General features: G+C 32.6%; 2 protein-coding genes across 2 annotated transcripts in view; one reads left to right on the top strand and one right to left on the bottom strand.

Moving 5' to 3' along the window:
* Positions 1-21,925, bottom strand: part of LOC137400959 (A disintegrin and metalloproteinase with thrombospondin motifs 16-like) — a 149,698-nt gene that overhangs the window by 57,740 nt on the left and 70,033 nt on the right. The window lies entirely within an intron of this gene.
* LOC137399666 (metalloprotease mig-17-like) overlaps positions 1-21,925 on the top strand; it is a 119,549-nt gene that overhangs the window by 83,235 nt on the left and 14,389 nt on the right. The window contains exons 5-6 of the mRNA XM_068085853.1: positions 17,138-17,222; positions 19,305-19,400. Coding sequence (XP_067941954.1) covers positions 19,323-19,400 — 78 coding nt within the window. The 5' untranslated portion in view covers positions 17,138-17,222; positions 19,305-19,322. The remainder of the gene's footprint in view (positions 1-17,137; positions 17,223-19,304; positions 19,401-21,925) is intronic.

Below are 21,925 nucleotides of genomic sequence, written 5' to 3'. Positions count from 1 at the left end.
AGAAAAAGTGAGTTCCAATTTTATGACAATAAACTTGACCTACCTTCATAAGCAAGGATCAAACAGGTAATGAGTTATGACTTACTAGCTATGCTATTTTTTTAATGATTTTGTTACACTTGACTGCTATTTTGTGTACAACGAAGCGTGCATCAAAAACACTTCTTAGCATTACATGGCAATAAATTAACATATCTTTTACTAATGGTTAATTGAATTATCCATTTGCTCCAACTCGGGGAAGTTTATGGAACTCAAGAAATAGTAAGGTTGAATAATGTGGCTATGAAAATTACAGCTTATCTCATCATCACTTTTGTGTAAAAAAATATTTTATATATCAAACTTGACACCTACCATAGTAATTTACATAGCGAGTTACTAAAACAGTGTAGTTTATATTTTGATATGGCAGTAATTGCCCAATCATAACATTCACATAATTTCTACATCAAATGCCTAATACTTGCGGAATTGCCTAATATTTTCAAAAATTGAAAATTCACAGCTAGAAACTTGAAGTCATGTATTTCAACCAATAAATAAAACTAATTAAAATATTCTAATAATCTGTCTTTAGCACTGAAGATACATTACCAACCCTAAATAGCTCTACAATGATGTTTTCATCTCATGAAGCCATTCAAAGTTTAAACTTTGTTCAACATCTATTGAACTAATTCACTAATACCATAATGCAATTTACTTCATTTTACAAAAATTGTGAAATAGGTTGTTGATTGTAGTGTTGCTTCCAAACAAAAAAATGGACTTACACAAAATTTTGGTAGATTTTTTCAAAGCATGGCAATATTTTTTACCGTTTGTGATTGTTTTGGACTTTGGAAGTGATCTGCTTCCAGGATGTTTCAAGATTAAACTTGAAAGAAATTGATTGCAGTTAAAACTCTCAAAGGAACATTTTCATACATCAAAAACAATCACAAATAATAAAAAATACTGTGCTCCTGATAGAACCTCCTAGATAAAGAAATCTGTTGATTCTAATGTTGTTTAAAGACAAAATAGTGAACTTACAGCAAAGTTTTGGTAGAATTTGTCTAAATTAGCTATATTTTTTATCATTTGGGATTGTTGTAAGATTTTTTTAATGTTTCAAGATTAAAATTGAATCAAAGATTAATTGTGGTTAAAACGCTCAAAAGAACATTTTCAAGCATCGAAAACAATCGCAAATAATAAAAAATACTTTGCTCTTGATAGAATCTACTAAAGTTTTGTTTAACTCTATAATTAAACTAGAAATGCATTGTGGGGCGGTTCTAAATGATGGTCCTTCAAGCATAATTACGTTTATATATGCAAGCATTTGCATCTGATCAACGGCAGAGTAAATTTATGAGTGTGGTTAGTGTTAAAAGAAATGCAATATTTTAGGTTATGCAAGTAAAACGCTCATCTGCCAGTATTATGAACTTTTACCAATATCAACTCGGACATTTTACAATTTGGAGCTCGTTTTACTTTGTTAACCTGAGAATCATTGAATAAACAGCGATCTACATGCAAACACTTTTGACAGATTGTAACAATCATCTTTTCAAGCTTAACCAACATTTATGGAGAGTTTAGAGTGAAGGTGTAAAAGCTTTTGGCTCATTGATAGAATACTTCCACTAGTTCAGATCAGCTTGCTTTGATTTGTGCACCATGAAGTATATAATATGCTGATCTCACCTATAGCAACTATAACAATTTGTGACATCATTTTGCACATATTTTTCTTTCTGAGCGCTTTGGCCACAATCAAAGTTTTTACCGACTTTAATCTAGAAACATCCTGGCAGTCAAATCACCTCAAACATCAAAAAAATTGCAAATGATAGAAAAATACTTTCTGTTAAAATCTATTAAAACCTGCGTAAGTCTATCTTTAGAAGTGTTTTATCAGTATCAAGTTTTATCAGGTTTATATTCTGTTTGCCTCTCAGGAGAATAAAAACTCAAACAGCAGATAGATTCAGTACTGTGAGCTAGCTCATTATTTAAAAGCCAGGTGAACAATCACTAAATCTTTTATATAGACTATCTTATAAAAATATGATAAAGAGGTCTATCAAACTTTACTTGTTCACATCAGTTTACTTTTACATCAGTGGACTCTTGTAAACTTTTCGTACATAGAACAGAAGTAAATAGTTGTTATACTTACTCATCTACTAGATGTGTATTGATTTATAGTTATGAAAGGTTCACAAGTGGTATGCAAGGCATGTGTCACAGTACACTAAAACGCGGTGAAGTGTGAACATATCATAGACAAACATGGCATAGCTGTTTGATCAGTTCCTGGTTAGACCTTAGCTGCGGAGGTAGGTCAAGTTCATTCTCCAAACATAAGAACACATTATTTCATGTTTGTTATTTGTGGTAAAACAGTAGTTGTGGGTCTAGTTATCTATGCTTGTTTATATTCTAAGCTTGTCTGTCTTATATATATATATATATATATATATATATATATATATATATATATATATATATATATATATATATATATAGACTAAAAGCTGGTGCAAAAGCATATAAAAAGAGAACTCTACACTAAAAACCTAAAAGATAATTAGTGGAGTATGAAATATTTGAAAAATTATTACGGAAAAGTAAACTTTTAGTATTTGCGCTAATACTAAAAGTTTACTTTCTTCGTAATAATTTTTCAAATATATATATATAGTACTTTATTGGCAATAATTTAATTTTACAAATATAAATGTTTTTCAAATTAGGCCATACAACAATAGTATAACAAAAAAAGCAACAGTTAGCCATTAAAATTGAATAAATAGTCTGACAAATAGTGTTTAAAATGCCTTTCTTTGCTAAGAGAACGGATATTAGATGGAAGATTGTTAAAGCAGCTGGCAATGATAACTTCAAAATGGTCATTAGTGTCTGTATGCAATTTGTTCATATCACGTAAGTTGAAATGAGTTGAGAACCTGTAACTGTCACGTAAAAAACGAGGACACAAACCACGAAAAGACTTGAAACATTAAATTGAAGTAAAATAAATATTTCACTTGTATATTGAATGTTGTATTATGATATTTAATATTTCAGCTGTTAGATGAAACAAATAAAGAAACTTTCAAACATTCCTCTTTACAAAGGTTGTAAAATCATGATGCAGAAAAATCAAAATGAAGCAGTATTAACTTCACTTAATTATAATTAAGTAAACTTTTAACTTGTTAAACTGATTATTGATCGCTATCAGTTGTTGTATTTCTGTTTTGATAAAGAGCTTCAAGAAACTGCCTAGCTTTCAAAAACTGAATTGCATTAAACTGTCATATGCTGTTATAATGATTGTCTTAACAATCATAATGCAATTTTTGTGCTCAAATATTCAGAAGAACCCTTCAAATCAGTTTGAAGAGTTTTTTAAAAATCATTATGTATAGCTTCATTAAGCAAAAGAAAGTCATGAAATTTGAGTGGATGTTTTACAGCTTGTACTAACATTATGTGTAGTAAAACTGGATAACAGAAAGACTTGGCTAATTTCGGTATGCATGATGGTTGGTTGTATAAAAGTCAACCGAGTTTACGCATAACTGTTTTCATTCTTTTTTTAGGTTGTTGATTATAAATGCTGACTAAAAAACTCTATCAACATAAAGCACATAGCATGGAGCATAATTTTATACCTTCTTATTGACTTTGCTGCTTCTTCTGGTAAGTTTTGTAGCAGAATCATACAATAAATAATAATGGTAGAGTAGCCTTATCCATTTTAAAAAATCTCTTTTATTGTTTATGTATCTACTAACATGGTAACACCGGTGTTACTGAGGTGTTTAAACCGCCATCTTGTTTCTTCATGTATTCATAGAATAATTAGACTGTATAAAAATAGAAAACAATATACTGAACTGTAGAGGTACATTAGGTCTGCATCACAACTGATAAACTAGCTTTTTACACCAAAAACTTTGGGTCATTAGTATTTATTTGCAAATTCCCCGCTTTTATCCAAAATCATAACCTCACAAAGACGCACCCACTTTTATTTTTAGGAAAAGAAAACTTACTATCAAGGCAATGTGAAGATTGTTTAGTATAGGTAGTAAAATTTTAAAGAATTCTGTACTTTGTTAAAAACAGCCAAGCATCTGGCACTAACTGTTTGGAACTTTGGGAACACATTCGATATACACAGTCTATAAAGCTTAAAATATTCTGGTTATACCATTTGCTTTGCTAATAGCACGTAATTTACAGAGCTTACTATGTTAGATCAGTGAAAAAGATTTGATTTCAGAATGTTAGCTCACAAATTACTCAGACAATAAGTGTAATATAAAAAATAATGCTAAAAATACTGAAACACTACCAGTAAACTTCAGCGTGCTTTAATCTCAGTCTTGTTAAACAATGTTTGTAGTCTGCTTCTAACGTCTAGTTCTAATATTCCTTAACAAGATTTTGAAGTATTTTTTAGTTCTAACTTAATCATTTAGTAGTGTAACTAGTTGCTTTCATTTCATATATAATAATATAATATAATAGTATTCATGAGTTTATTCTTAGGAAAAATGAACGATGATGAAAACATTTATTGTAACTAGCTCAATAGGTATTTCGAAGAATTAATTCTGTGTGTTTTGCATTCTACTTTTGTCAGCATACAGGTAAGCTAAACTTAAAAAGTCTACATATACCAACCTATAGCAAATTTCAAAAGGCGGTAATGAATTTGGTGCTCCATATATGTCAAAACATGTTTCAAGACATTCCTTCTACATATTTCGTATTGTGTTGTATCAGCATTTAGGTGAGCCTAAGTTAAAATTGTCCAATTTCTTATTTCTTTTATAGACTGGATATTGACTCGACTGAGTCTACCATCCGTCCCTGATAAACATCCAGACAGTTTTAGCCTTCACCTTGACTGGAGCGAAAATGATGAATTCCAAACTTCCAAAATAAAATTGCATCTCAAAAAAAGCTAAGCTGTGGACAAAAAGATTCTTTACTTCACAAATGATGATAATGGAAACCTCTTACGTCCCTCATCGACATGAAGGTAGATCATTAGGCTTTAGTCTCTGTTTGAACAGACAATCTCTTGTGAATCTGAATTCTTAGCAAAGCGTTTAAGCCATTAAAATTACATTGTACTCAATTGCTCAACTGCAAAAAGCCAATATAGTTTTGTCGTTAGCTAAAGTTTTTGTGTGGATAGAAGTCAAGCGTATTCAACATTGCTAAAAGCATTTTAAAGATGAAACTACTCAGAATTTTAGTAGATTAGTCAGAAATTGTTGGTATTATTTTATCACTATGTTTGCAGTGATCTGACTGCTGGGATTTTTTAAGACTAAAATTAGCAAAGCCTGACTGTCAAACGAAATCCCAATTAAAATGCTCAGAAGAAAAAAATGAGTGAAATAACGTCACTAGCTGCCAACGTGGCTGATATCAGTTAAAGCGTTCAAGTTGAAGCAATTTACTGCTGCAACTTGAACCATATTACTGAGTTACAACCGCTGTATGTGCATTTTACAAGAACTGGGCTCATCTATATGCCCATACGTCCGTTCATCTGAGGCCATGCCAAAAGCATTAAAAAAATAAATTGCACCTCACAGGGATCAATGCCAAATATTCAGATTTTCTGCCAGCGCTCAACTATCTAGAAAACTCGAGCACCTCGCTGAGTAGACAAATATTTGAGCTGAAGTCATTACACATGACAATCTCTCACATGCACAGGACTTTCAGTGTAGTAGTACTTACTTGATAATAAGAGTCAACAGAGTGCATGATAGAGCTACCTAGTCACTGTTGTTAAATCTTATATAACTCCATGAAAGCAAAATTATTTTCACCATTTAGGTGAAACCTATTAGATAGAATAAAAGAGTGTAAATTACTATGCTGCCCTCGTATAGCATTTTAAATTCTCACATTGCGCTACTAAAGCCAAAGCTTTGCAGTGAGCAAATCATAAGGTATGCATTATGGCTATGATCGCTCATTAATCAATATCTGTATGTTCTTGGCTAAACTATTCCCAGACTTGAAGGGGATTCCCGCATTTTTTCCTTGTTCACCTTAAATCTAGGTCAAACCTGAATTATGGTTGTAAAAGCATACAAATAACTTGTAGTATAAGTTCTTTAAAATAGTTTTATAATTTTTTCAAAGTAAATTTTTTTTCTCACTTTATTTCAGCATTGCAAGTATTTTTCATGATTGAGCAGTCATTAAGACATATATAAAATGATGTTCTACTCCCAATTAGAGGTGAGATCTTAAGCCCAAGCCTGACCTAACCATAATTTTGAGCCTGGTCATGCTGAAGTGTCAAATTATTTACTTTGAGTCGGGTCAAGCTTCTTTCATGCTAATTTTTACAAAAATAAATTTATAGTTATTTATAGTTATTGAACTTTTAAAAGAGGCAAGAATATGAAACTAAAGGAATATTTGTTACAAAACAAACAATATAAATAAAAAAGATGCCGCTGTACAACGATTTTTATTTAACAAACTTATTATTGTTATTCTATAATTGTCTAATGATATTTATTATGATCATCAACGTACGCACATATTTTAACCTTGAGTAAACTTGAAATATCAAATTTAAGGTTTTTTGAGCTATGGCCTTCAAATTAGTGTAAGTTTACAGAACAGGTTTTGGTAGGTCTGGTTAAATACTTGCGAGTCTGGGGTGAGTTGACCATAATGTTTGAAGCACCATCTTACGTCTTTTTTCTCTCCTTATTCTCACCTCTTCTTAAAATATGGACTTATGTTTAAAATCAACCAAGGGTTCACCATCTTTATTTTATGCATATAGAAACGCTAAAACTAGAAAGTGTTAAAGGAACTATATGCAAAAAGATTACGTAAAACTGAAAGTTTTTACAGTAACTTTTGAAATACCCCATAAAATTATCATATGGAGATTAATGGATGTTTCAAGTCAATTGAAATAGATAATAGAGTGTAACGCATTTTAAGAACAGTCGCAACTCACATTCAGAAGTCTTTAGAATGATTACCAGTTAATCTTGTTTCATTTCTGTTATTTGTATTTCTATCCTTGTTGTATTCTTGTTTTTTATTGATGTTAATATCAAAGTTAGTTTGATAACTAACTTTGATCAAGATTATAACATGCAGCTTTATATTGCGGTTACTACTAGTGTTATATTGAAATAACACAAAAACATAAAACACTAAAGTAACAATACATCCATTTATAGATCTATAATAGGTCTATATCTAAAATATATCTATATATAGATCTATTTTATACATCGCGCAGTAGCAAATTTTTGAGATAAATTTGTGCTTTGCAGGGGTGGTAACGCTAAGTTCCATCCTTGTTCAAAGAATAATATTGAGTTTTTTGCTATTTGCCATAGTTCAGGTCTCACATTGGAGGACCAAGATGTACTCTGACAAGCAATATTATATAGATCATTCAGAGAATAGTATATAGTTCTCATTTGTTATATGCACTGGTATATTGTTACTAATAAGTGTCTGCATGCGTACGTTAATAGGTATAAATACAAAAATGGTGGAGTTATTTATCAAGTAATTTATAACAGATTAAAAATGTAAAGCTCGTCAATAACAGAACAATTGCTTTTGCCACGCAAAACAATAAAATGTGCCAGCTTGGGGTAACACTTATTGTTCCAAACAAGATGGAAAGATTCTCTGGAACAAACATGATGGCTCACATCATGTGAAAAAGAAACATGGTACATACCATTGCTATTGAGGTTCTAGCGCAATTCTACCAGTGCTTGCCAGTTTTTCACCTGGCTGGTATTGATTAAGTTATTTCCAAAAGTCTTCTATGTTTGGTTCAAGTCCAGATGTTTAAATTCAACTGTAGTACCATTTCATAATATTATTGTGTTTGACATAATTAAATATGCCATCTTCAGAGAATTTTTAGGTGAAATTTTGTATGGGGAGGGAAAATAGTTGCAAGCTTTCAGTGTTTGCTACGTCTGGTTCAGAACATAAACCTTTTCCTACTCAACCATGACCGAACAGTTTTAGTAATTTGATACCAAGCCAATTTTTAGCCAAATATTTTGAGTAGATTTATTTGCGTGGTGCGACTTGTTATATGAGGAAGATTATCAACATTATAACTAGTGCAGGCGCCTATGTGGTGATTGATCTGAGGCAAGTATGATGTGAAATACTTTAACGCTTCATTTTCAGCATGAACTCATTTAGAAGCGAATCATTAAGTTTATTATTAATGAGCTTACATGACTCATAAAATGGCAGCAAAAGACCAGCCATTCTTAGAAATGACGTTACACAAAATTTTAGCAGATTTTATCAGAAAGTATCAGCATTTTTTTATACGTTCCGATTGTTTTTGATGTTTGAGGTGATTGGAATGCCATGGTATTTCAAGATTAAAATTGACAAAATTTTATTGTGGTTACATGCATAAAAAAAGGAAGTTTGAAATGACATCACTAGTTGCTATGTTTGCCATAGCTATTGAGCCCTAATTAGCAACAGCACACATCTCTATTCTACTGGTCTCTTTGCAACTTTCGATGTCATAATTGCACTTTCATTGATCTGAGCATTTTAACAGTAATCATGTTTGGTCCATTTTAATCCTAAAGGATTCTGGCAGTCAGGTCACCTCAGACATCCAAAACAGTCACAAATAATAAAAAATACAGATAGTTTATGATAAACCCTACTTAAATTCTGTGCATGTTTATATTCAATGATGTGTTACTGTATCTGCCACTGAACAATTCAGTAGAAGTTTATGTTAGGATTATTATCAGTGTATGTAAAGTTTAGAATGGTATAGTGTTGAAAACACGTAAGTGAATTTTAACTTGACTATAAGCATTAAGCAAAAGCTTATATAAAATACAGTCCATAATCTACGAACCTCGTCTTTAGTCTGCGGGCCATGGTCTGTAGGTTATGGTCTATAGTCTTTAAATCATAGTCTTTTTTCTACTGTCTATAGCCCACATTCTTCACTCTAGAGTGTGCAGTCTATAGTCAGCAAACTACATTTTACAGTTATAGTCTATAGCTTCTAATCTATAGTGTGTAGTTTATAATCTATAGACTATCATAATAGTTATTCCACTGTCTATAGTTTATAATCTATAGTCTAGAATATGCAGTTTACAGTATACAGTCTTCATTATTGTTTATATCTCATAGTCTATAGCTTTTAATCTATACTCAACTGTCTGTGGTCTATAGTTATAAAACTGCATAGTCATTTATTAAACATGGATATTTAGCTTAACAGACAAAACCAGTTTCATCTAAATTACACAAACTCTAGCAATCTACTTAACTATAATTGTATAATTATACAATGATTTATTTTACAATGGTGATGGTGGTAATGACTATGACTTAGCAATGAGCACATATGCTATAAGTAAACGGTAAACTTAAATTGGTGTTATGTGCTGATTTTACCATAAATAAGTTCGATGAATTATTCTAAAAGAAAGGAAAACTTAAATTTTTGATTATTGTTTTATTTGATAGCTAATAAAATGCTCCAATGCTAAGGGTCCCTTTTTGGATGTTTTTTTTTTACGATCTTTCAAGATCACTCAGTTTACACTATGGCAAAAAGTAATGCTCTCAGAGAACCTTTCAAGACTTTTACCACTATTTAATCTGTATTTCCTATTAACAGGTAAGACTATAGAGCTTAATACCCAGAATGTGAGCTGTTGAAGTAGTCATACTGTAGATGCATATGCTAAGGTTTTTAATTATCAACAAACATTTTATGGCTATATAGCGCTTCTTCCTAAGCCTCAAGAACTTTGTTCACAAGATAAAGTTGCTTTCACCTTGTCATGAACTTCTTGACTGCCTTGTTAGTAGCAGATGGAATTTTTCAATATGGATGTTTTTTTTTTCAAAACAAGCATTCAATGAGAAAAAACAAGACAATTCCTGTCAAGCAACTGTATTTAATAAAGCATCAGAAACTTTATTTGATAGTAAGTTAGGAAATGCCACTGCGCCGCTGCTAAAATACAACTTGGTTTGCTAGCTACATTAAAATACCACGTACTTTAGTTAAATACTACAAAGCTTTCTACCCCTGTTTGCCTATTAGAGCGCATCTATAGATTGAGACCAAAAGTGTTGGTAATGTTCAAGCTCAATGACATGTTGATTAATGATAGAAACACCCAACACTTAAGCTGCAATAAGTTACATTAGGTTATGAAACTGAAGCATGTGCTTTGATAAGCAATCGAAGGAATGTGCATTACATACATGTATCAACAACAGTTCTCTTTTGAAATAAACAAGCATATTCTCTGAAGTTGTATGCATTATTTTCCTAGTTGAGTAAATGTACAAGAGGTTGAAAAAAATTTCAGTAGCAAATAGCACTTTAGTACTTGAATATTTTGAGAGCTTTTGGCCTGGTGCATGTATATACTTGAAAAATAATAGTATATATCCCTATTTCTGTTAAGTCTGATGTTCCCTCCAGCGGTTCATTTGCAAATAACATAACTTTCACGTCATGAAACACTATTAGAAATATGACGCTACGGAGTGTCTTTGATTTTTTCAGACAAGTTATGTTTCATGTTACTTGAATCACCAAGTATGTTTCTAAATAATAGTGACATATTCTGTACTTTTCCTTGTGACTGAACATTGTGCTGTAGCGGTTAGTAACCCTTGTTGCCACATAATTATAGTAACCTGTACTCTGGTAGTCCCATGTCCCATATGTGCCCAATTAATCTGTGTCGCTGCAAGCTGGTCCTGTGTAGCAGTTAATAGTATGCTTGGCTGCACAATTAACATATCCAAGTTCACATACGGGTAAACTTTAACTCTTCTAGCTTGGCTTCAGACAAATGGACAGACAAACAAGGCTGCTATTAGAGTAACAGTTGTCAAAATACTGTTATTCTAATTTTATTATTGTCTCACAAATACTGATTCATGAGTGGTACATGTACTGCTTTTAATAGGCGCTGATATTATGGTCATATGTAGCAAGATTAAGCCTTATTTTGTGATTACTACTCTGGATGTAATTAGAACTGTTCTCTATCCCCCCTTAACATATGGAAGCCCGAGTATTAGTGGTTATCCTTCAGTAGTACATTTCTTCAAACCTAATGTACATTATATTAAGATTATATCATGTATTAAATTTGGTATATACCTGCTACCTGGTATATACCTCTGGTATATGCCTTATACCAACATGAGGATTGGATCAGCTGTAACTTTATTTGTCATATTATGTAACCTTGACATTGCTTGAGTGCCATAACTTTAAAGCTAATCTATATTGCTAAAATACATGTAAGTTGTCTTTTAAACAAGTCCTGTTACTGAATGTTTATTAAGGATGATATCTGTTGTATTTGCTAAACTTAGAAATTGCCAGTTGTGAACATTATGCTTATATCGTTGACAAACTTACACATGTATGCATTGGTGTTGCAGCATGCGATATTTAACCAGAATCTCAAGAATTATACCTCTATCTCACTGACGAACTTTAGTGGCAAAATGTTTGCATTGGTAGGTAATTATGACGTATACTATAATGATTTGTAGGTCTTTATGAGCCAGAAGGTATTGTTCATTTGTTCCTTAAAAATTACCTTTGCAAGCTAATTTTGATAGTTTTTCTAAAACTTGCTAAATTTGTAGATACAATATTGAAAAATAAATTTTTTGAGTTTTAAAACTTTGAAAATTAGCACGGTTTTTATCAAACTGTTTTAAAATATCAGGTGTTTATGCAACTCATGATAAATTCAATTTTAAATTACGAAAACTTCCCTATTCGTTGATTGATTCATAGCACATCTGCTTTGATATTTTCATTTATTAATTTTTGTGTGTGAAGAACATAAAATAACTAGCTTAAAATTGATTTCATTTCAGCGAGGAAGTTTTCTGTTTAACAATGAAAGCTATGAAATAGAGCCCTACTATCCTAAAGTACACAAGCAAAGTTTAGAATCTAGAGAGACCATTTTGTCAGAAAATGCTCTACAGGGAACCCTAAATACAGATCAGATTATTTGGGTGAGTATAAGCTAGAAACTAATGATGTATGAGGTGCAGTCACCTTCTACCCTATACAAATGTGTAGGTTAGCATTCCTCACTATAGAGATATAATAGTGGAGAGTAGCAGTTCATACCGTATCTAATGAGTTGAAACACAAATGGTTTGTTTTCGATACTCTCAAAAAGTCACACCAAAGTAGACTAGTTTGGCTGTGTTTTTAACAAGGAAGGTAACTCATAGTTTGGCATCGACTCGCTAGAGTCGATTCATAGCTTTATTATCTGTCTCCTTATCTTGTATGATGTTATAATTTGTCCGTTTCTTTAAGTATACAAAAAAGACAGTGGTATATCTTATAGAGCTACATTTTATGTAAAATAAATTATTTAAAAGTTGTTTTTGAAAAGCTGAGTAAACAGAAGACTACTGATCATTTTGTAAAATATTGCTGCCATGCTGATATAGAAGGTAGAACTTGTTTCAAACTTTTTTTGTACTTTTTCCATTTTCTGAGGCTAATTTGATTTCCCATTTTGAGTCTGCAGTTAGTTTTTTAATTCAAATTGTTTTAACCATTATGCTTCTAATAATTTCATAAGATATTTCAAAGCTTTGCCCAGTCAGTAAACAAATGAATGCGACATTTTGCATTCTTTTATTTCTTGTTAAAAAAATAAGATTGTTTTTACTGATAAAAGTCATTTTAAAGTTGAAAATTATTAGAATCAACAAATTGAAAAACTAATTTCACCTGAGCGAGTTAATCGGTTTCTTTTACAGGCATCTAGATGTACATATATAATTTGTGTTTGACATTACTTCTTGAGATGCTCAGTGTTATAATTGGGCAAGCCCGGTCTTAGTAAGTCTTTGTTATTACATAACCTAAACCTGGCTCCCATGACAACGACAGAGTTCAAAGAGCTAGGGCAATTTTTAGAGAGTTACAAGCTGAAGATAAAGCTGGCAAAAAGAAGCGGCCAGCAAATGATTACGTTTGTCAGTTAAATAAAATATTAATTAATTTTTTTAACTATAGAGCACAAATTTGGCATTGCTCGTACAGAATTACTGATTAACTGATAAGCATCGATGTATTTTTGTAAATCAAGTGAGGGTTAGTCATTTAAAATAGCAGAAGTAGTTGAGCTCAATGAATAAGATTATTACAGCATGTACCACTCTAACTTTTAAATGAAGATGTTTGTTTATTTATGTGTACTGTGTTTATTTCTGTGTACTGTGTTTATTTCTGTGTAATTCATACTGCACGGGCTGATGTGTCTACTACAGATCTATATTGATTACAATAGTTTTGTTGGCTACATGAGTGCAAGTGTTTTTTTTCCACGTAAAGGCAAACATTTTTCTTCTGGTGTTGTTTTACAAATTTTTCTTCTGGTATGGCTTTATGCATAAAGCCAACAATATACATAGTACTAAATTGTAATAAGTAACATTAATGATATATAGAATATCTACATTTACTACATGTACCCGTACAGCGATTTATCGGGTACACTACGCTGTCCAACTGACTATACCACGGAATAAATGGGCACCTGTTTCAAAAACATGCAAATCTTTTATGGCTTCATGTTAAACGCTGCCACTGGCTTTATGGCTTTATGCATAAAGCCAGCTGTATTATTATTTAGCCATTAATAATTAAGGAACTATCTTTTGTTATTTGTGATATTATTTATTGCAGTTAGTTAAACTATTTACTCACTATTACAATAGTTGGACACAGTTGTCGAACAGGCTAAAAATGTAACAAATGTAAAATAAGCAGCAATATCCTTACCGCTATATAATAGAAAGGTTTGCAATTAATTTATAGCTTAGGCATTTCTAATGCAATAAATGCATCTATGTGTTACTTTTAAATTTTACTATTTGAATAGAAACTAAAAATCTACTACAGTTGACTTCTGTGGCATCAAAAAGAGTTTGTTGAGTAAAATGGATGAGCGTTCGCTAAAATGATTCTATGAACCTATTCTTCAAATGATAAAAAATATTGATAAAATCTACAAAAATTTTGAGTAAATCCATTTTTAATGCACAATGTTTTTACCGTGGGTTTAGTAAAAACATTTATAATATGGTAAATCTAGCAGCGTTCTAGCATTATGCAGAGTTATCAGCTTAACCAATTCTTAACAAATTTTATATTTGAACTAGAAAATTGCCATAATATTCCTAGTAAAGACAATTTTATGGTTATAGCCTGGCAGAACTCAAAATGGCTTTGAGGCAAAGAATCACAAAACATTCAGATCTCACGTTTTACATGTATGTAAAACTATCAATAATATCTCAGTTATCTAACTTTGTGGTCATCAATTAAAATGACAACAAACTGTCTTTGTTAAGTTTTACAGCCTTTAACATGTTTAGCATTTTTAATAAGTTAAGATGTATAATCATCTTGTACTGCTTTCATTGGTAAATTTAAACTAATCTTAGAGTAGAAAAGACAAATTTGTTTGAGACAATTTTAAATACTTTTAATTTTTATATTGTTGAGACACAAATTGTAAAAAAATGTTCTTAGTTTATAGTTTATACTCATATGTATATATGTAAGTAAAACAACAAGCAGTTAACAGTTTAATTGTTTTAATATTTACAACTTTAAGTACGATTTAAATCTCCTAATGTCAATCATTCTCTTGTGGGTATGTCTTTGCAGTACCTGCAGAAGGCTCAGAAGGTGCTGAAAGAATAAAACAATCTTGTGACCATTTGGAGGAGTTGCTCAACAGAAATGGAGAAAGGAAAAAAAGGAACACGCTCCCTCAAACTACTTACACTGTTGAACTATATATTGCTGTTGACTACTACCTCTATTTGAAGTGAGTCTAATAATTAAAGATTTATATATGCAAGTTGGCCAGTTTAAGTATGAAGTGAATTTTTACTCTAATATTGAAGATGCTCCTGATATCACTATTGGCACAGCTAAAAATGTGAAGTACCTGATTTGATATTAGCTGCCCAATTTAGCTAATATAATTTTTTTTATAAGTTATTGAAGTATATGAAGTTTATTGAGCTCTATCAATTTAATAAAATGAAGTTTATAGAACTTTATAAAAACCTATACGTTTTTTTGTATAACTTTAAATGAAACTTTATAAAAATGAGTTATTTTCTATAAAGTTATTATTTATCACCATGATGGTATTTTAGTCTACTGCTGTAACAATTTAATTACTGGTAAGTGTTCATTACTGTGTTAGTAGGTAATATGATTCAGATGTTATTGTCTGGTTAGTAGTTTGTCATTGTAAAATTGTGTGAGCAGTGAAGTGTACTTTCAGCCTTTCTAGTTTAGGAGTAGCATAAGCGTGAGGAAAAAAAACAAGCAAGTTGAATGACTGCCTTTAACGTAATATAAAGAACACAACTCTTTAAACTATCTATATATTCCAAAGTTTGTAGGTAAGTGTGTATGTCTTTCGGTATGTCCAGCTATAGTTATTAAAATCAGAGAATTAAAATTTTGCATCCAGTTGGAGTTGAACTCACAAAGATTGCTGATTTGTAATCTACTTGTCTAACCACGAGTCTACGAAAGCTCTTATGGTTCATAGCTCTTGCTATACCATATACATTCTTTTCCCGATTTTACATGCTAAATGATGTATTATTCAAAACTGTATGAACTCTATTAACTTTATGAAACACAATGCTTTTTTTGTTTTCGTGAACTTCTATTTCCGGTTTTACGTAAGGTTCAGTTGCTAAATCGATGAAATCTAAAACTGTTATCGCAAACAATTGTATTATCTTAAATAGGAGTGGTTTCTACATTCTCTCTCCATACGGTCAGACAAATTATCAGACAAAGACAGTCCGATATCTCAATTTTACCTTTATATCAGTGTTAAGAGGTAGCAGTATCGTCATATTCAAACTTTTGATGGATAGTGTCTGATGGAGCAGTAACCTTTTTTAATACACGCACGCTTCCATGCCCAAATTGTTGTTATTAATTCAACATATTGATGATTTTTTTGTTTTTTTTAGTTCCTATTAGTTGTATCATTACCAAATCATCTTCTATTGTACTCATATCAAAACAGACTTACTTAAGCTATTACTTGCTAACTATGCAACATTTACATTTAAACACTTTTATATTTGTTTTATTTTGTTTCCTAAGTTATTTGATCTGCTCAAGGCACTTCCTTCATGATATGAAGTTAAAAATTTAAATGGTAACTGTTGTTTTATGTTGAATAAAAATAATTTTTATGTTCAAAAACTTTTATTACCCGGGCAACGCCGGGCATTCACCTAGTAAAAATTAAAACTCTAAATTACACGAACCTTAAACAAAATTATTTCGACATACCTGACCAACTAAGTTCATGAACTTGATAAAAATAATTTTGGTTTAAATTATAATGTAAGGAATATGCGTTGTATCTTCCATATTTATCTGTGATAACAAAAAGGTACAACATTAATGAGCTTGGAATTCCGTGCAATACACCTATGTATTTGGATTACAAATTTGGACAAACAAACTATTAATTGTGCAATTAGTTTATATTATGAATGATTAATGTAAATTTCAACCATGCAACGTCTAATTTCTGGATCAGTATCTTGGTCAGTATCTGGGTCAGTATCTGGGTCAAGATAGTTTTTAGCTTAATATTAGCAGATCTGATCAGTATCTAAATTGGCAACACCTAAATGTGTGTGCTTAACTCACTTGAATGAACTAGGTATATTTTATCGTTTTCTGCCGACATAAAATTGGTTAGAAGCGCATAATTCAGCTTGACCATTTCGCAAAGTTTCAAATTGGCTCTTACTAACGGAAATCAGCATAAATAAAAACATGTAAATGTATAGCAAATAAATCAGTATTGCAAATGTATATACATATAGTCCATGACCAGTTTTGCAATCATGACATCTGTTGCACTGATTATACAAGCTCAACTTGCTAATATGATATTTGTTTTAGCAAGTAAGTATATACATGTATTATCATTGGTATCATATTATAAGGAGTTTCATTGTAATATACTTACAGGCTGAAGGAATCAGTGAAAAGGTTAGACTGGTCAGGGAGTGTTGATGATTACATCTCCTTCTTTATAGCTCATCAGACTAATGAGGTAAGTCTGAGCCTAGCTATTCAAACTGAACCATTTATATGCATCTCAATATTTGTTGGTCTGTCTGTCCATGTGTCCACTTTCAGTGAGAAAGTTTTTGGAACAAAAAATTTGCTTCTGAGAGGTTTTGAACTTAGATTTTTCAATTCTGGAGGATTTTAACTCACCCATTAAATTATGGGCCTTACTGCGCAAATTTTCAAGCGGTACAAGGCTAATGAACTAACTGCCAAAAGCAGACAACTACTAAGGATTCTCACAGCAATGGCTCATAAAATATTAGGTTATACTAAAATGCTCTGAAAAAGACAACAACATTCTATATTTGATGTACTAGTCAAAAATCTAATATATCAATAGTCAAGCAAAGTAGTAGTCAAGCATTTTAATTTCGCACATAAGATGAGTCATTGATTGAACTAGCTTTTGTACTATAAGATGAGTCATTGATTGAACTAGCTTTTGTACTATAAGATGAGTCATTGATTGAACTAGCTTTTGTACTATAAGATGAGTCATTGATTGAACTAGCTTTTGTACTATAAGATGAGTCATTGATTGAACTAGCTTTTGTACTATAAGATGAGTCATTGATTGAACTAGCTTTTGTACTATAAGATGAGTCATTGATTGAACTAGCTTTTGTACTATAAGATGAGTCATTGATTGAACTAGCTTTTGTACTATAAGATGAGTCATTGATTAAACTAGCTTTTGTACTATAAGATGAGTCATTGATTAAACTAGCTTTTGCACTATAAGATGAGTCATTGATTGAGCTAGCTTTTGTACTATAAGATGAGTCATTGATTGAACTAGCTTTTGTACTATAAGATGAGTCATTGATTGAACTAGCTTTTGTACTATAAGATGAGTCATTGATTGAACTAGCTTTTGTACTATAAGATAAGTCATTGATTGAACTAGCTTTTGTACTATAAGATGAGTCATTGATTAAACTAGCTTTTGTACTATAAGATGAGTCATTGATTGAACTAGCTTTTGTACTATAAGATGAGTCATTGATTGAACTAGCTTTTGTACTATAAGATGAGTCATTGATTGAACTTGCTTTTGTACTATAAGATGAGTCATTGATTAAACTAGCTTTTGTACTATAAGATGAGTCATTGATTGAACTAGCTTTTGTACTATAAGATGAGTCATTGATTGAACTAGCTTTTGTACTATAAGATGAGTCATTGATTAAACTAGCTTTTGTACTATAAGATGAGTCATTGATTGAACTAGCTTTTGTACTATAAGATGAGTCATTGATTGAACTAGCTTTTGTACTATAAGATGAGTCATTGATTGAACTTGCTTTTGTACTATAAGATGAGTCATTGATTGAACTAGCTTTTGCACATAAGATGAGTCATTGAACTAGCTTTTGTACTATAAGATGAGTCATTGATTGAACTAGCTGTTTGTAGTATAAGGTGAAGCACTCATTGTAAGTTATAACAAACCAATAATTATGTTATATTTCAATAATATGTAGCTGGCTCACAATCGATTATTGGTCAACAGTATTAACGGCTCGAAACTTTTTCATAATTGACAGAGGGTCTTTTAAAATATTTTCTATGCATTTGTTACATAAGCTCAGACATCTTGGAATATTTTACAATTCACAGCATCTCATTCATTTGTAAGAACCAATTATTTGTTATTAATATGAGTGTATGCTTTATTGTCATTATCGGTACTCTGTATAATATATTAAAGTTGTCATGTTTACAAGTGCCACTGATCAAAAATAACAAATAGTAGATACATATATAATAAGTATTTATAAATAATATGAATAAAATATAACTTTTGCTTTTTTTAAATTCATTTTAAAATGTTTTTATTGCCGAGATTCTTAGGTTCGTATTGTTTTACCTTTCATTTAGTAACTGGTAGGCCACAACCAGCGCTAATACCAAGATTTTCCGGACACTCCACAAATAATGTTTTTGGCCCAAACTACCACATCATTGAACAAAACTATTTAAGATGTCTTGCAGTCAAAAGTTTGTATATCTAACTCTTATGTCTAATTGTTCATTATATGATGAAATTTATTACTTACAGGTAGATATAAGATATAGAATGATTGACTTCAGGATTTATCCTGTGCATGGTCAGTGGATAATAAGCACAAAACTGTCCTACCTAAATGTAGCCAAGGTAAGATTGTTTAACTCTTACTATCTTTTGTTTATGACTCACAACTATTCAAAGTTTTAGTAGAACAATATGATGTCATGAAAGGAGATTTTAAAAGCAAACTGAAAATATAGAGGCGACTAGTGTACAACCTCTGCCTTCGTCTGGCAGTCTTTGTTCTACCATGCGTCACTGCTTGGCCTACCTGGCATCCCATTATCAGTCTCCTCACTTCTCAGCCATGGTCATGGTCAGGTTAGCCAGTACTGGTCAAACAGAGGAGACTGACTGTCCTACCCACCCTAAAGCAAGCTAAGGTGGGCATTTACCATATAGAGGTTTTTCAGACAGAAGACGGCACCATCTTTGGATGCTCGTGGTGTGAAGTCTGGGCTTTTAAAATTTAATCCTGTCATATATAAAAGATTGCTGAGCTTTGTGTAGCTTCTGAAACTCCTGTTTTCTCAGCTCCGGCTGCTTCTTGGTCAGATCATCACCTATCAAGAGTGCTCAGTACATGGGGACTATGAGACTTTGTCGCTAGCCTGAATTTGTGTCAGTTCCTTTTCAATGACAGTTTGAGTCTTTACCCTTTTCGAGTAGCAAGGACTCAGGGTGGCCTCTGTCAGCCTTGGATCAGCCTTGGGTCACAGTCTCTAGACTGTCACTTTAAAGGCACAGGTTGACCCAATTAGACAGCCATCTTCCCTGTGATTTTGGCGACTCCTGACATGACTGTTGGACTCACCTGGATTTGCACGCTAAAGACTAGTTCACCACATTTAGATCCTTCTGGCTGATTCCCCCATCTTTCAGCTCAATGACCTCACACAGCCGGCACTTTATGCAGATCTGCCAGCTTGGTCCATCAGCGTTAACATCTCATAAGCAAGCTTGGTGCTCCAGAGTGTAGTAGAAATTTTCCAGGATCTCTGACCATCATGTCACCTAGTGGAATGGCTCACTCTTCCCACACAGCTAGCGAAGTGTGGATTAGTCAATTGGGAGCAAGATTGGCCAAGCATATACACGTGGTCGGACATGCTTCCCATCTTTGGTCATGGCCAGTAACTCTTTTTATATGACAGTAGTTCCTCCTGCAGCTGGAAGAGTTTTTCTGAAGTAAGCAATCACCTTTTTGGCCAGCCTAGTACCTTAGAAAATACTGCTCCTACCCTGCATCCAATAGCACTCGTATCTAGGATACTGATTAAATTGGGGTATCTCAGAACGTGTGCAGAAGAGATGCGTTCCTTCCGATAATCAAAGACTGCCTGCTGTTCCTTTACCATATCCATTTCTTTCCTTTTCCTTTCAGCTTGTCAGGGACCGTGCTGTGGTGGCAAAGCTTGAAATGTGCTGATGGTAGTACCCTAATGTCTCCAGAAAACCTTGCAGCTCCCAAAGTTTCTGTTGGTCGACCAATCTTGGACCAACCACGTTTTTTCAGACTCAATAGCCACTTTTTTTCACTTACCACATGTCCTAAATAATGCACCTTTGGCTGGAAACATTTGCACTTGGCTGACTTGATCTTCAATCCCACTCTCTTTACTGCTAGAACACTGACTCTAGTTAGTCAGGTGCAATGACTATGATGTTGTGCAAGTAAAACAACAATGACTGACAATTAAGGCCATTTAGTATTTTTTCTATCAGTCTCTTAAGGTGGGGCAAAGCTGAAGCAAGCTCAAAGGGTAAAAACTATTTCTATAGACGAGATTTGATTGCGAATGCTGACTTGTCCTGTGCATCAGCATCTAAAGTCACTTTCCAGTAGCCACTAACCAGATCTAGCATGCTAGAGAGCACTGCAAAATGGGACATCGAGTTTTTCATTGATATAATGTTGGTGCTAGGTGTCCAGTTTGGTGGTTGCATTAAGCCGGCGGTAGTTGACTCAGAACCACTTTCAATTTTTCTTTTGAATCAACATATCATGGAACTCCAGACACTTTTGACAAGTTCAATGAGCTTTTGGTTGTTCTATTCCTAAAATCCTATACCTGTTGTTCTGGCTCAGTTTCTTATGATTTGAGCCGGTGAAGAAATAAAAGTTGAGATATGAGCCGGGTTTCTTCTTTTAATGGAATGAAGTATTTCACTTAGAAAATCCGCTTCATGTTTCTTTTTTTCAGGTACTGAGCATGGCCTGGTAGTGTGTCAGGGGTATGGCAAATCATTCACCTTACCTGAGCTCTTTCCAGTTTCTTTTTGCTCGAACAGGTTCTGCAAGTGGTTTGGCACCTTTATCTCCCTTGCTTTTCTGTGGCCTAAGCAAAAAAGACGTTGTTTCTCATTTACCTTGTGGCCTTCTACTTGTGGCCTTCTTCTTATGTAGGCACTGAGTGTAGTGCAAGCTCGAGGTGTCGGAGGTTAGTCGGTGAAGTTAAAGCATACTGTGACCACACTTTGCTATAGTTCAGGTTAGTTCAAGCTTGAAGCCAGGCGGAAATTCTCAAAATACCCTCAATCGGTTCAAACCGGTAGTAATTCTGAGTGATGACTCAGCATGGAATGGCCATCTCGGTTTGAGCCGGTACCAC

This window comes from Watersipora subatra, chromosome 7 (genome assembly GCF_963576615.1).
Source record: "Watersipora subatra chromosome 7, tzWatSuba1.1, whole genome shotgun sequence".
NCBI lineage: Eukaryota > Metazoa > Bryozoa > Gymnolaemata > Cheilostomatida > Watersiporidae > Watersipora > Watersipora subatra.
Note: the sequence above shows the minus strand (reverse complement) of the source record. Positions and strands in the feature narration are given on the sequence as shown.